The sequence below is a fragment of the Nyctereutes procyonoides genome, unplaced genomic scaffold (genome assembly GCF_905146905.1).
Source record: "Nyctereutes procyonoides isolate TBG_1078 unplaced genomic scaffold, NYPRO_anot_genome, whole genome shotgun sequence".
In the NCBI taxonomy this organism is placed as follows: Eukaryota; Metazoa; Chordata; class Mammalia; order Carnivora; family Canidae; genus Nyctereutes; species Nyctereutes procyonoides.
The window spans coordinates 61,436,087-61,451,713 of record NW_026575142.1 but is presented as its reverse complement, the minus strand read 5'-3'; the positions used below and the strand labels follow the sequence as shown (position 1 = coordinate 61,451,713).

At 32.2% G+C, this 15,627-nt stretch overlaps 1 protein-coding gene across 1 annotated transcript in view; it reads left to right on the top strand.

Moving 5' to 3' along the window:
* Positions 1-15,627, top strand: part of SI (sucrase-isomaltase) — a 91,815-nt gene that overhangs the window by 52,302 nt on the left and 23,886 nt on the right. The window contains exons 32-37 of the mRNA XM_055308179.1: positions 1,183-1,311; positions 2,061-2,171; positions 3,904-3,966; positions 9,922-10,038; positions 14,440-14,527; positions 15,435-15,573. Coding sequence (XP_055164154.1) covers positions 1,183-1,311; positions 2,061-2,171; positions 3,904-3,966; positions 9,922-10,038; positions 14,440-14,527; positions 15,435-15,573 — 647 coding nt within the window. The remainder of the gene's footprint in view (positions 1-1,182; positions 1,312-2,060; positions 2,172-3,903; positions 3,967-9,921; positions 10,039-14,439; positions 14,528-15,434; positions 15,574-15,627) is intronic.

The window sequence follows — 15,627 nt, the reverse complement described above, 5'->3', positions numbered from 1 at the left end:
GACTCCACAGAAACCTACTTCATCAACTGATGTGACAAATTACAGAGAAGATATTGGAGTTGAAACTGAATGATTTTTGCCCTGGAATAGGTGAATGTTAGAACATAGAACTAGAACACTTGCAGAATATGCTCTTCCCTCACTATTCAGGAAACTAAATATTACTGAGTCTCTAGAAATAATCATCCCTGTGATTTTATTTTTTAGCAAGATTAAGGAATCCCAGGTGTCCTTCTGGGAGCACTTAAACAGTGAAATCCAGAATGCTTGGTGTATAAGAACTCACTCAAAGAAGAATAAGGGCCTCATTATAAGACTTTGGTACATGTATTAGAATCAAGTATATATGATCCCTGAATACATTATTATGAGGAAATTAATTGTATAGGTATATGATACAGAAATATGCAAGTGAAAATTTTTTATAAAAAGGGAGTTTTTTTCCATTATCAATTGGGTCCACTCTACCAGCTATACTTTTTATAACACCTAGAAGAAGAAATTTAATTAATGCCTATTAACAGAAAATAATTTAAAATTTTGCTATTTAGGTCTAAATTAAAGGTGTCATGAAAGAATTCAAACATTTATTAGTTTAAGCATATTTGTTACTAACTATTTATAAGCAATATTTTGCTTTTTTAAACTTGGGCTATCATTCTAAAAAGATTTCAGTAGATAATAAAAGAATCTTAATGGATTTGCTAATACTTCTTCCTTTCCCTCTGGCAATGTTAGAATTATTTGAAATATTCCCCTCTTGCCTTTATGTTTCCGGAAATAGAACAACATCTATTTCTGTATATGTTGTACAAAATTCCAAATTGCCATTTATTGTAATTTCATTGCCTCGTAAATCCTTTACTCCTGTGTCTTCCTATTTCCTTTGGGAAGTACATAACAAAAGGTACTGATCTGAAAGAATTTTTAGAAATGAAAATTGTTAAGTGTACTGTCAATAAACAACATTTATATGAACTTGTTCATGGACTATTTTGCATTTTATATGTTAGGTTTTTTTTTTGTTGTTGTTGAACCTTGTGTTACTTACTTAATTCTCTTTAGGATTAAGTGAAAAAGCATTTAAAATTTCATAGTGCTATTACTTTTATAAGATGACAGAAAGAGATGCACTGACTCCTGTGATTCTTATCCCAATACCATATTCTTCATATGTTTTAGGATGTTCAGTATACAGACATTGATTACATGGAAAGGCAACTAGACTTTACAATTGATGAAAACTTCCGTGACCTTCCTGCGTTTGTTGACAAAATAAGACAAGAAGGAATGAGATACATTATTATCCTGGTCAGTATTTATATTTTATATTTTTCTGAGACTTATTATCTTGATTTCCTTAAAATTTCTCTCTTAGAATGAGGTGGGAGGGAGGTGTTTCAAAATAGAAGACTTTTATTTTATTATTTTATTTATTTTATTTAATTTTAAGACTATTACTTTAAATTCTTCCTTTAACATTTTTATTTACATGGGCCACTACCAGGCTACCTTTACATTTTGGTATATCCTTAGAGATTTAAGATTGAATCTGGAAGTCAAAGGCATGCTATCGTCTAGTAATCATCGGAGCTACAAACTAGTCTCAGTTTATAGAAGCTATCACAAAGTAATGATGGATTTTTCCATTTCTATACAATTCTCAAATCATTCTATGGGACTACTTCTTATGTTGGTCATGTTTAAAAATTTGACTTCAAGTTAGTGATTCAGTGGGGAGAATATTTTATCAATATCTTACAGGAAGCAAGCTAGGCAGGCAGTAATCCCACTGGTAGAAACAAAAACAAAATGAAAAATACTAGCAATCTTTCTTGAAATCATAACGAATACATTTTCAAAAGTTCTTAAAATTTCCTTCTATGGGATTCAGAGGACAATCTAGCTAGAACATTGAAGTGTATACCGTCTATTTGTCAGTCTATGTGAGAACACAGTAAAATGATAATGTAATTGTGGAAAATTTGTTTCATAACAGTGACTCGAGTGGCTATACTTTATTCCAGAGTTACCTGGTGTGTCTTTCATTTTAATTTTAGGATCCAGCAATTTCAGGAAATGAAACAAAGTATTACTCCGCATTTGAAAGAGGACAGGAGAAAGATGTTTTTGTCAAATGGCCTAACACCAATGATATTTGTTGGGCAAAGGTACTGAATTGATATCTTGAGATAAAATAAGCATAAAATGTTATTTCATTGAAAGTTTCTATTGAGAAAGAAAAAAACCTGTTAAAGACATATTCAGAGGGAGAGATACAGAATACAGAAATGTAATGATTTAATAGCTAATAAAATAATATGTATTCTGATTTCAATTCAAATTATTAGAAACAGTGAATTTGTATAGTTCATATGTCTAAATACTATTTGTTTCATCTTTAAATTGTCTTTTATTGCATTTCTTAGAATGCCTTGTGTTTTACTGTAAAATTAACATTAATAAGATGGTTGTTCATTATTCTACACTGCAAGTCATTTAAATGTTTGTACTTCTTTCATTAATAAAAGAGACAATGTTTTCAAGAGCTATACTTATATTCCTGACTTGAACAAGGAATATAATTTACTGAATTACTTTTAAGCAAAAATATTTAGACTGGTATACTAATACAGAAATATCTTAATTTTGGTTATATATAAAAAAGTAAACAAAAAATCCATTAATTCTAGCTAGAATGAAAAACAAAAACAGATTTCTGTAACGGGAAACACAATGAATTGCAATGTAAAATCCTTTTTTTTTTTTTTAATCCTGGACCAAAAATAGCACACTAGTGATAAAAGTGGTGAAATTCAAATATGGCCTTTAGATTACTTAATAATATAGTATGAATGCCGATTTCTTGGTTTTAATAATTGTAGAGAGGTTATAAATATGTTAACATTAGTAGAAACAATGAAGGAAATAGAACTCGTTGCAATTTTTGTAGCTTTCTGTAAGTCTGATAATATTTCAAAACGAAAAGTTAAAAATAAAATAGAAAACATCATACAATAAACTTAATGAGGAATCATAACATTTAAGAAACATGCAAGTATGGAGCATGGCATGTTGGCCACAGAAAGGGTTTTTTTTTTTCTTCCTATTTTCTTCCCATTCAATATATCTATACATTTTTCTCAGTTTTCTGTCTTCTGTTCCATTTCTTTAGAGTACTATACTCCATCAGCAACTAATGCCTTGTAGGTAATTAGTCCTTGGGAATTATCTAGATTTTTTTCTATATGGAACTATCTAACTTTTACTTCACAGATTCAAATTCTCAGAGCTTTTAGCATGATTGAATGTGGGCTCAAGTTGTGTGTTTGTGGTTGAGGTAGCAGAACACATTGGTAGGCATGGAAACAGACAGATATGAAGGTAGGGAGGGTGAGAGAGAGGAGTATTTAGTACTAATTGTGAAAACTAAGAAAATATTTGCCTCAGCATGGCATTATCCAACTCAAATTTCAATTCCTTTTAAATAAAAATATATTTATTATTTTTAGATTTTAATACTGGAATAATTATAGAAAAAGTTTTATTATAGAAACAGTTTTAATATACCACATTAAATTAAATTTAGTATATGCCTTCATATTAGTTCTTGACTAGAACTTTTGGTTACATGCATTGGTTTTAAAGTAACTACTACTACAAAGATTGGCATTCTATTTCCTATTTGTGATGTTAAAGAGGAAATTAATCTAGAAATGGGAATAGTTTGCAAATGATACATTTACCAAAACACAAACTGAAAAAAACAATTGAAGGAATTACTGACCTGGGCATCTCTGGTGTAATAATATGCTTCCAAAACTCTATTATACTTTATTTACAACATAGTCATATCGTGCTGAATTTATTTTCAACTATTTTCCCATTTTTCTTTCTCTGTAGGTTTGGCCAGATTTGCCCAATATAACAATAGATGAGAGTCTAACTGAAGATGAAGCTGTGAATGTAAGTTTTACAATGATTGACTACAATTCAGCACTTGGACTTAACTATCACTTTCACCAATAATTCAATTTGAATATTTTCTTAAAAAAAAGTAGCTTACTTATTTTTAAATGATCTATACCAGGCCATATTTAAATTGTACGGTGTTTCTATTCTTAATTTTTGGAGGAATATCCATGCTGTTTTCCTAAGTTGGCTGCACCACTTTGCATTCCCTTGTGCACTTCCAACAGTGCACAAGGATTCCAATTTCTCCATATCCTTTCCAAAACTTATTGTGTTTGTTTTTTGGATAATAGCCCATGATAACAGGTGTGAGGTGATATCTCATTGTGGTTTTGCATTTCCTTGATTATAAGTGAATTTGGGTATCTTTTCATCTACCTGTTGGCCATTTGCATGTGTTCTTTAGAGAAATTCTATTGAAATCTTTGCCCATAATTTAACAGGTTATTAGCATTCTTTTCTGTCTTTCTTCTTCTTTTCTCTTTCTTTCTTCTCTTTCTTTCTTTCTTTTTTTCTTCTTTCGTTTCTTTCTCTTTTCTTTCTTTTCTTTCTTCTTCTCCTATTGAGTCTAGGACTTTCTTATATAATTTGGAGATTCACACTTTATCTGATATATGGTGTTTAAATATTTTATCTTGCTCTGTAGGTTGCCTTCCACTTTGTTGTTTGTTTCCTTTGTTGTGCAGAAGTTTTTTGTTTGATGTAGTCACCTGTTTACTTTTGCTTTTGTTGCCTGTGTTTTGGTGTCATATCAGTAAAATCTTTGCCAAGACAATGTCATGAAGCTTTTCCCCTTTGTTTTCTCCTAAAAGTTTTTCAATTTCATGTGTTACATGTCTTTACTCCATTTGAGCTGATTTTTATGTATGATGTGAGATAAGGGCCCCGTTTCATTCTTCTGCATACGTATGTCCAGTTTTCCCAGCACCTTTTTTGAAGAGATTATCCTTTCTCCATTGGATATTTTTGGAACTCTTGTCAATCAATTGACTATATATGTATGGATTGATTTCTGTGCTGTCTATTCTCTGCCATTAATCTCTATATCTATCTTTATGCTGGTATTATATTGTTTTAATTACTGTGGCTTTGAAGTATATTTTGAAATCAAGATATGTGATGCCTCCAGCTTTGTTCTACTTTCTCAAGATGATTTTGGCTATTCAGGATTTTTGTAGTTCCATAAATTGCAGAATTGTTTTTATATTTCTATAAAAGATGCCATTGGGATTTTGATAGAGGTTGCTTTGAATCTACAGATTGCTTTGGGTAGTACAGAAATTTTTCATAATATTAATTCTTCCAATCCATTAACTTAGACTACCTTTCTATTTGTTTGAGTCTTTTTCATTATCTTTAAGTAGTGTTTTGTAGTTTTCAGTGTACAAGTCTCCCACCTCCTTGCTTTTATTCATAAGTATTATTTGTGTTGCGGTTTTAAATTGGATTATATTTTCCTAATTTACTTTTTTGATAGTTCATTGTTGGTGTATAAAAATGCTACTGATTTTTGCATGTTGGTTTTACTTTCTACAACTTTAATTTAATAATTCTGTGTGTGTGAGAGAGAAAAAAACTCCATTTTTTTCTGAATAAGTATGATATTAGCTGGGGGTGTTTACTGAATGATCTTTATTATGTTGAGGTATTTCCTTCTATTCCTAATTTTTTAAGAGTTTTTATCATGAAAGGGTGTTGAATTTTTTCAAGTACCTTTTTCTGCAATACTTTTTCAGATGATCATGTGATTTTTATACTCATTCTGTTAATGTGGTATATCACATTAATTGATTTTCATATGTTGAACAATCCTTGCATTGAACAAATTCTGCTTGTTCATGTGTATGAACTTTTTAATATGCTGCTGAATATGGTTCTCTAATATTTTGTTGAGGATGTTTGCATCTGTAGTCATAAGGGGTATTATTCTGTAGTTTTTCTTTTTCTTGTCTTTTTCTTGTGATATCTTTGACTTTTGTATGAGAGTTATGCTGGCCTTTTCAAATGGGTTTGGAAGCATTCTAACCATTTCAGTTTTGGGGGGAAAAATTTGGAAGGATTGGCATTAATTCTTCCTAATGTGTTTAGTACAATTTCCAATGTAATCATTTGGTCCTGGGCTCTTCTTTAAGAGGTTTTTGATTACTGATTCAATCTCCTTACAAAGAATTGGTCTTTTTAGGTATCTATTTCATCACAATTCAGTTTTATTAGGTTTTATGATTCTAGGAATTTATCCATTTCTTCTAGGTTATTCAGTTTGCTGGTGTTTAATTATTCATACTAGCCTCTCATAGTTTTTTTTTTATAGGCAGAAAGTGAAGGAATGTGAAAAAAAGATACTCTAGACAAATGGCAACCAAAAGAGAGCAAGGGTGGATATACTCGTATCAGAAAAAAAAAGATTTTAAGTGAAAAACTGTCACAGGAGACTAATAGGGACATGATGAATGACAATAGGTTCAATTCATCAAGAAGATAGAACAATTGTGAATATGTATGCACTCAGCATCTGAACACTTAAATATATGTAACAAACATTGACAGAACTGAAGGAGAAGTACACAGTGGCACAATAATAGTGGGATACTTTAATACGTCTTCAATAATGGATGGAACAAGCAGACAGAAAATCAACAAAGAAACAGGAGTCTAAGGGTGCCTGAGTGGCTCAGTCTGTTAAGCATCTGCCTTTGGCTCAGGTCATGATCCTGAGGTTCTAGGAGTGAGCCTACATTAGGCTCCTTGCTTGGCATGGAACCTCCTTTCCCCTCTCCCTCTGCCACTGATCCCCCTGCTTGTGCTCTCTATCTCACTCTGTCAAGTAAATAAATAAAATCTTTTTAAAAAAAGAGAGAGAGAGAGAGAGAGAGAGAGAAAAAGTGGACTTAAACAACAGTATAGAGCATATGGACTTAATAGACATTTACAGAACATTCTACCTAAGAGCTGCAGAACATTTTACCTAAGAGAACATGCAATATTTTCCAGGATATATCACATATTAGATTGCAAAGTAAGACTGGTTTTAAGTCTTAAATTTAAGAATGGTCAAATTATACCAAGTATGTTTTCTGACCACAATGGAATGAAGCTGAAATCAATATCCAAAGGAAAATTGGAAAATTCACAAATATGTAGAAATTGAAGAGCGCACTTTTGAACAGCCACTGAGAAAAGAAATTAAAAGGGAAATTATAAAATTTGTTAAGACAAACAAAATTGAGTATCCCACACACCAAAAGTTATAAGATGTGGCAAGAGGGAGGTTTATAATGATAAATACCCACAGTAAAGAAGATATCAAATAAACAACCTAACTATACACCTCCAGGAACTCTGAGAAGAACAAACTAAACCCTAAACTAACAGAAAAAAGGAAATGATAAAAATTAGTCCAAAAATAAATGAAAGAAAAAATATCAAGACAATAGAACAAAATCAGTGAAACTTCATAGTTGGCAGTCAATAGTTTGGGTCAGTTACTGTAATCAGTAAGTCATACAAGTCCATGTGTGAAAAATTAGAAAGAAATACTTACTTAAAACTTACTAAATTGTTTCTAGAGTTGAGCCAAAGGATTACTGAACAATGTTATTTGGGAAAAATAGAGTTTTATCTCAACTGCAGTTCTACCCATTACTCTTGTGTACTATTAGCACAAGAGTAATGGAGAGGAAGGCATGGCTTCTTCATATAAATTTGGAAGACCCCTTCAATTTACAGTGGTTTATGTAGAATCCTTTGGGATACTCTAACACATAAGGTATAGAGAATCTTGGATCATATGTATTTGATGAAAGTTTTGGATATAATTAATGATTTGTATTAAAGGAATAAAACAGCCACCTAACTGAATAAAGCAAATAGAAAAATGCATGAATTGTGGAAAGAGCACAACAATAGAAGTTAAACAAAACATGGTTTTATGTTTTGTACTTATTTTTCATTATACTTTAGAGGAGAAATTACAATCTAGCAGAGAAAATATTTGTTGACTATAAACCCATTGTGCCTCTTTCCTTATGAATAAAAGTAATTATCAGGCAAATGATATATTGAAGTATATCATTATATTGGCTCTAAATATCTATGACATGTGTTTTTCTTTATTAGTTTCAGAGGTAGAACTTAGTGATTTATCAGTTGCATATAACACATCTTCCTTGTGTGTTCATCTGTCAGTGGACATCTGGGCTCTTTCCATATTTTGACTATTGTGGATATTATTGCTACATATGTTGGGGTACATGTACCCATTAGAATCACTATGTTTGTATCCTTTGGATAAATATTTAGTAGTGCAGCTGCTGAGCTATCCTCTGATAGCTTTATTTTTAATTTTTTAAGGAACCTCCTTACTGTTTTCCAGAGCAGCTGTACCAGTTTGCATTCCCACTAACAGTATAAGAGAGCCACCCTTTTTCTGCATCCTTGTCAACATCTGTCATTTTCTAAGTTATTCATTTTAGCCTTTCTGACTGGGGTGAGGTGGAATCTCATTGTGATTTTGATTTGTATTTCCCTGATGCCAAATAATGTCGAGCATTTTTTGATGTGTCTGTTGACCATTTGTATGTCTTCTTTGGAGAAATGTCTGTTCATATATTCTGCTCATTTCTTGACTGAATTTTTTTGTTTTTTTTTTGGGAGTTGAGTTTGTAAGTTCTTTATAGATTTTGGATACTAGCCCTTTATCTGATAAGACATTTGCAAATATCTTCTCTCATCTCATTGGTTGCCTTTTAGTTTTGTTGGGCATTTCCTTTGCTGTGCAAAAGCTTTTTATCTTGATGAAGTCCCGATAGTTCATTTTTGTTCTTATTTTTCTTGCCTTTGTAGATGTGTCTAGCAAGAAGTTACTGTAGCTGAGGTCAGAGAGGTTGTTCTCTGTGCTCTCCTCTAGGATTTTGATGGTTTCTTGTCTCACATTTAGGTCTTTCATCCATTTTAAGTTTCTTTATGTGTGGTGTAAGAAGTGGTTCAGTTTCATTTTTCTGCATGTGACTGTCCAATTTTCCCAACACCGTTTGTTGAAGAGACTTTTTTTCCCCCATTGGATATTTTTTTCCTGTTTTGCCAAAGATTAGTTGACCATAGAGTTGGGAGTTCATTTCCGGATTCTCTGTTGTGTTCCATCGATCTATGTGTCTGTTTTTGTGCTGGTACCATATGTTTTGTAAATCCCTATATTCCTTACCCTTTGCATTATCTCTATGCATAATGCCTTTCCATATTTTATTCATTCAGAACACTATTCTGGCAGTTACTACATAGACTTTAGTGTGACAGGAAAGCATGCAGATGATACCATGTTTTCCAGGCAATTGATTTACTTACAGAAGGTCAATCCTCTGCTAGCACATAAACTTTGACCTTAGCATTTATATAGGTAGGTTGACAAGCAAGGAATTTTCTTGGTAGAGAAAAGAGTAAATAATCTTTTCTCTGCTGATGTGGGAAAGGTTAGATGTGAGAAAGAAAGACAAATGGTTGAGTTGGTTTTAAAGCAATATATTGGTCTTGGAAGAGCAGAAAGCAGGGTAAACAATTTTTTTTAATCAAATAAACAGGCTAAACCAGGCCTTTTCCTTTCCTATCATGCTCCACAAAAGTAAATATGCAGTATAAGGCTCTAAGGATACAAAGAAAAAAATTCCCTAAAACTCTAAGAAGCACTGAAAATATATTTCTGTGTGTTGTGTTGTGAACTTTTTTTTTTAAACAATCCATAAGGATTCCAAGCTTTCTCCCTTCTCTTTCCATGTATCTCTCTCTCTTTTCATTCTTTATTGTTTTTGGTTATAGAAAAATTATATGCATTAATGAAATTAAAGTTAGGATCAGGTTGCCTTCATTATCACCTGCACACAGCTTGTGAATTTGACAGATAAATGTCTGACTTACACATGCATGATGTCTCTTCTGACATTCTACATCTTTTTACAGGCTTCCAGAGCTCATGTAGCTTTTCCAGACTTTTTCAGGAATTCCACAGCAGAGTGGTGGGCAACAGAAATTATAGATTTCTACAATAACCAGATGAAGTTTGATGGCTTGTGGATTGTAAGTAAACTGAACAATTTATATTTTAAGTTATGTTTTTTTATTTCTTATGCAGTGATTATGCAAAAATTCTTACTAGATTCTAATAATGGCAACAAAGTATTTTTTGTGAAAATACTAATTTTTCCATATAAAGAAAAAGCATTTCAATATGCAAAGGACTGTAAAATACAGTGTTAACAATTCATTTTATATATACAGATGCTATTTCTTGAATATTTTCAACTTCACCAAGGAACCAAAATATCTTTCTTTCTAATTATTCATAAATGCTTATAAACATTTATTTTTCTTTTATTTAATGTAGAAATAAATCTTTCACAACTGTCAGTCATTGGTACAAGAAATCATAATTTCTTACAAATGTAGTAAATTATCTTTCAATCTCCTAATTTTATTTTTTATTTTTTTAAAGTTTTTAAAATATTTAATTTATTTATTTATGAGGGACAGAGAACAACACAAACCCCTGCAACACCATGTCTACTGACCATAGAGTCCTGCAAAGCTTCAGTTCTTTTTTTTTTTTTTCCCAAAAGCTTCAGTTCTAATGGAAATAGCTTTGGGTCTCTTTTAACAGCAAATCAAAGCACACATAATTAAAACTCACCACACACTGGTCAAGGTCCAAACACTCCCCATTGCAGACAAAGATAAACTCTGCAAAGGAGTGACCTGAGAGATAGAGCATCCATAACACACTAGAGACACTTCCTGAAGTGTCAGGCCCTGGATATTATATGACTTCTTCTTCATAAATTCATTACTCTCAGAAGCAGGAAACATAGCAGGTTGTCATAATAAACAGAAGAGGACAGAAACCTAGACAAAATGCCAAGATGAAGAAATTCATCCCAAAAGAAAGAATAAGAAAGGATCATGGCCAGGGATCTAATCAAAACAGATATGTCATATGTCTGATCCAGATTTTAAAGCAGCAATCATAAGGATACTAACTGGGCTTGAGAAAAACATATAAGACATCAGGAACACCCATATCTCAGAGATAAAAGAGCTTAAAACCAATCAGGCTGAAATGAAAAAATTCAATAAGTGAGATTCAAACTGATTGTATGTAATGACCACAAGATGGAAAAAGCAAAGGAACGGATTTTATATAGAAGATAAAATGATGAAAAATAATGCAGCTGACAAGAAGAGAGAAAGAAAAATATTAGATCATGAAAGTAGACTTAGGTAACTCAGTGATTCTATGATGAGTAATAACATTTGTATCATATGAGTCCTAGAAAAAGAGAAAAGGGGGGCAGTTATATTTGAGGGGTTTATAGCTGAAATTGTCTTTAATCTGTGAAGAAAACAGACTTCCAAATCCAGGAATCAACAAAAGCTGGCCAATACCAAGACATAATATAGTAAAATTTGCAAAATGCATCAATAAGGAAAGAATCTTGAAAGAAGCAAAGGGGGGAAAAGTCCTTAACCTACAAGGGAAATCAAATAAGGTTTGCAGTAGATCTAGCCACAGAAACTAGACAAGCCAGTAGAGAGTGGCAGGGTATATTCATCATGCTGAATGGGAAAAATCTGCAGTCAAGTATACTCTATCCAGCAAGACTGTCATTCAGAATAGAAGGAGAGATAGTTTCCCAGACAAGCAAAAATTAGAGGAGTTCATGTTCACTAAACCATCTCTGCAAGAAATATTAAAGGGGACTCTGTGAATGGGAAAGACCAAAAGCAACAAAGACTAGAATGAAACAGAGAATATATCCAGAAACAGTGACAGGATTATCTTGATTCTCAAACCAAAGACCTTCTAAAAGAAAAATTACAGACTGATATCCTTGATGAACATGGATGCAAAAATTCTCAACAACATATTAGCAAATTAGATCCGATAGTATATTTAAAAAATTATTCACCATGATCAAGTGGGATTTATTCCTATGTTGCAAGGGTGGCTCTGTATTCACAAATCAATCAATGTGATACACCACGTTAATAAAAGAAAGGATAAGAACCATATGATCCTCCCAGTAGATGCAGAGAAAGCATTTGACAAAGTACAACATCCATGCTTGTTAAAAACCCTCAACAAACTAGGGATAAAGGGAACATACCTCAACGTCATGAAGACCATATAAGGAAAACTCATAGCCAATAACATCCTTAATGGGCAAACTGACAGCATTACCTCTAAGGTGGGGAAGAAGACAGGGATATCCACTCTCACCATTGTTATTTAACATAATACTGGAAGTCTTAGCCTCAGCAATTTGAAAACAAAGAGAAATAAAAGGCATCCAAATTGGCAAGGAGGAAGCCAAACCTTTTATCCTTTGCAGACAACATGATACTCTATGTATAAAGCCTGAAACATTCCACCAAAAAAACTTCTAGAACTCATACATGAATTCAGTAAAGTCACAGGACACAAAATCAATGAACAGAAATCTGTTGCATTTCTGTGCACCAATAATGAAGCAGCACAAAGAGAAATCAAGCAATAGATCCCATTTATAATTGCACCAAAAACCATAAGCTACCTAACTAAATAGGTAAAAAATCTGTACTCTGAAAATTATAAAACACTTATGAAAGAAACTGAAGAGGACACAAAGAAATGGAAAAAAAAATCTATGCTCATGGACTAGAAAAACAAACATTGTCAAAATGCCTATACTATCCAAAGCAATCTACAGTTTTAATGCAATCCCTATCAAACTGCCACCAACATTTTTCACAGAGCTAGAACAAACAATCCTAAAATTTGTATGGAAGCACAAAGGCCCTAAATAACCAAAGCATTCTTGAAAAAGAAAAGCAAAGCTGGTTGCATCGCAGTTCTGAACTTCAAGCTGTATTACAAAGCTATAATCATCAAAACAATGTGGTACTGGCACAGAAACAGACACGTAGATCAATGGAACAGAATAGAGAACTCAAAAATGGCCCCTTAACTGTATGGTCAACTAAACTGTGGCAAAGCAAGAAAGAATACCTAATGAAAAACAAACAGTTTCTTCAATAAAGAAAACTGGACCACTTTCTTACACCATATACAAAAAATAAACTCCAAATGGATGAAAGACCTAAATGTGAGGCAGGAAACCATCAGAATTCTAGAGGACAACACAGACAACTGTTTGACATAGCAGCTTCTTATTAGAAACGTCTGTGGAGGCAAGTCCTAATGAACTTTTGAAACTTCATCAAGATAAAAAGCTTCTGGACAGCAAAGTAAACAGTCAACGAAACGAATAGGCGACCTATGGAATGGGAGAAGATATTTGCAAGTGACATTATCAGTTAAAGGGCTAGTATCCAAAATCTATAAAGAACTTATGAAACTCAACACCCAAAATGCAAAGAACGCAGATAAGAAATGGGCAGAAGACATGAACGTTTTTCCAAAGAAGAAATCCAGATGGCTAACAGACACATGAAAAGATGCTCAATGTCACTGGGGATCAGGGAAATACAAATCAAAACTATTATTTACCCAGAGGGTACAAAGGTACTGATTTGAAGGGATACATGAATGCCAATGTTTATAGTAGCATTATCAACAATAACCAAATTATGGAAAAAGCCCATATGTCCATCGACTGATGAATGGATAAAGAAGATGTAATATATATATATATATATTACATATATATAATATATATATTATATATATAATAGAATATACTATATTCTATATATTACTGAGCCACAAATAAGAATGAAATATTGCCATTGGCAAAAATGTGGATGCAGCTAAAGACCATTATGCTAAGTGAAATAACACAGTCAGAGGAGGACAAATAGCATGTGATTTCGCTTCTATGTGGAATTTAAGAAATTTAATAGAAGACCATATGGGAAAAATATAAGAGAGAGGCTAACCACAAGAGACTCTTAACTTTTGAGAATAAACTGAGGGTTGCTGGAGGGGAGGTGGGCAGAGGGATGGTTTAACTGGGTGATGAGCATTGGGTATTGTATGTAAGCGATGAATCACTAAATTCTACACTTAATAAATAAAAATAAAACAAATAGTTTTCTGCATGTAAACTATATTTTATGGTTTTAAGAAACCATAAATTATTGCTTTATTTAAAAAAAACAATTGATAGAAGGCTCTGGGGCAGGAATGGAGAGAAGGGCATAGGAGAAGATACACCATTATAATTTAATTTAATTTTATAAAGCATAGAAACTGCACTTTTTACTTTATATTTATAAAGTAGGACATTTCATGTGTTTCAAAAGGAGTCATGAAATGCAAAAAACACATAAACTAAGTCTTTATTATTGATATGCTTTATATTTTGTCCTTTACAATAGTGAATGTGTCATTACTTAAATATACTCCTTTATTAGCTATCTGAAGCAGTTCCTTTGAGAATACATGTTCTAAATTCTTTTTGTTCACTTTTCTCTTTTTTTAAGGATATGAATGAACCATCAAGTTTTGTACATGGAACAGTTTCTAATCAATGCAGGAACACAGAGTTAAATTATCCACCTTATCTCCCAGGTACAATATTGTTGCTACTCCTTTGATGTTATTGGTATTTATTAATCATGTTTATATACCTTATGATGTAGTGAATAGGATTCACATTCCTAATTCCCAATGCCCATTTACACATTGAATCATACCTCGACTGGTTACCAAAACTATTTAACACTATTTGGGAAGAAAAATCAAGAAATATGTCTTGCTTCTATAAACACATTTCTAAGCATGCTTAAAATTGTTGCTTTGATTTTCTTAAAATCTACCCAGATTTGAAAATTCTCAATATTCCTTAAGATTAAATAAAAGAACCTTTCATAAAGTTTTCTTTTAAAATTTCTTTCCATTAAGAAAAATTGAAAGAATACTGACATTTCTTTGATTGTCGCTGACCCAGGAAAGAGGGGTCTAGTCACTCAGCATTCATCCTGATACTCTATATTCATAAACTGTTGACACCTAAAGTGACCGCAAAGCTCTGAAAACATGCATCTTTAGCCAAAAAAAAAGTGGATCAAAAAATAATGTTGTTATAGATTTTGCTCAGTTCTTAACCCCGGGGCTTTATGTTACCAAATGGATTTTTAACAAAAGTCTTTCTAATCAGTATGCCTCATATGAGTACATAAATTATAGTACACATTTAAGAGTACCCCTATTTTTCAGGTTTTTATTTATTCATGTTAATTAGTAACATTTTCATTGCTGAGTACAGTAAAGTTTTTCACATATTTTTCAGTCACAGTTGTATCTGCCATTTTTGTTCACTTTAATTAGCAGAGGCAAAGTGTACAAATGGTTAAGAAATCAATATTATTTTAAATAATGATTAATGTTTTACCAAAAGAATATATAGGTATGATTTACACATTTGAATAGAGGGTACTTCATAATATATTAATATTTTTCCATTGATTTTCCCCAGAACTCACAAAAAGAACTAGTGGATTACATTTCAGAACTATGTGTATGGAAACCGAGCAGATTCTTAGTGATGGATCATCTGTTTTGCATTACAATGTTCACAATCTATATGGATGGTCACAAATGAAACCTAGTTATGAGTAAGCAATGTTCATATTATCCTTTTTTACTGTTATCTTTTAGATATTAGATAT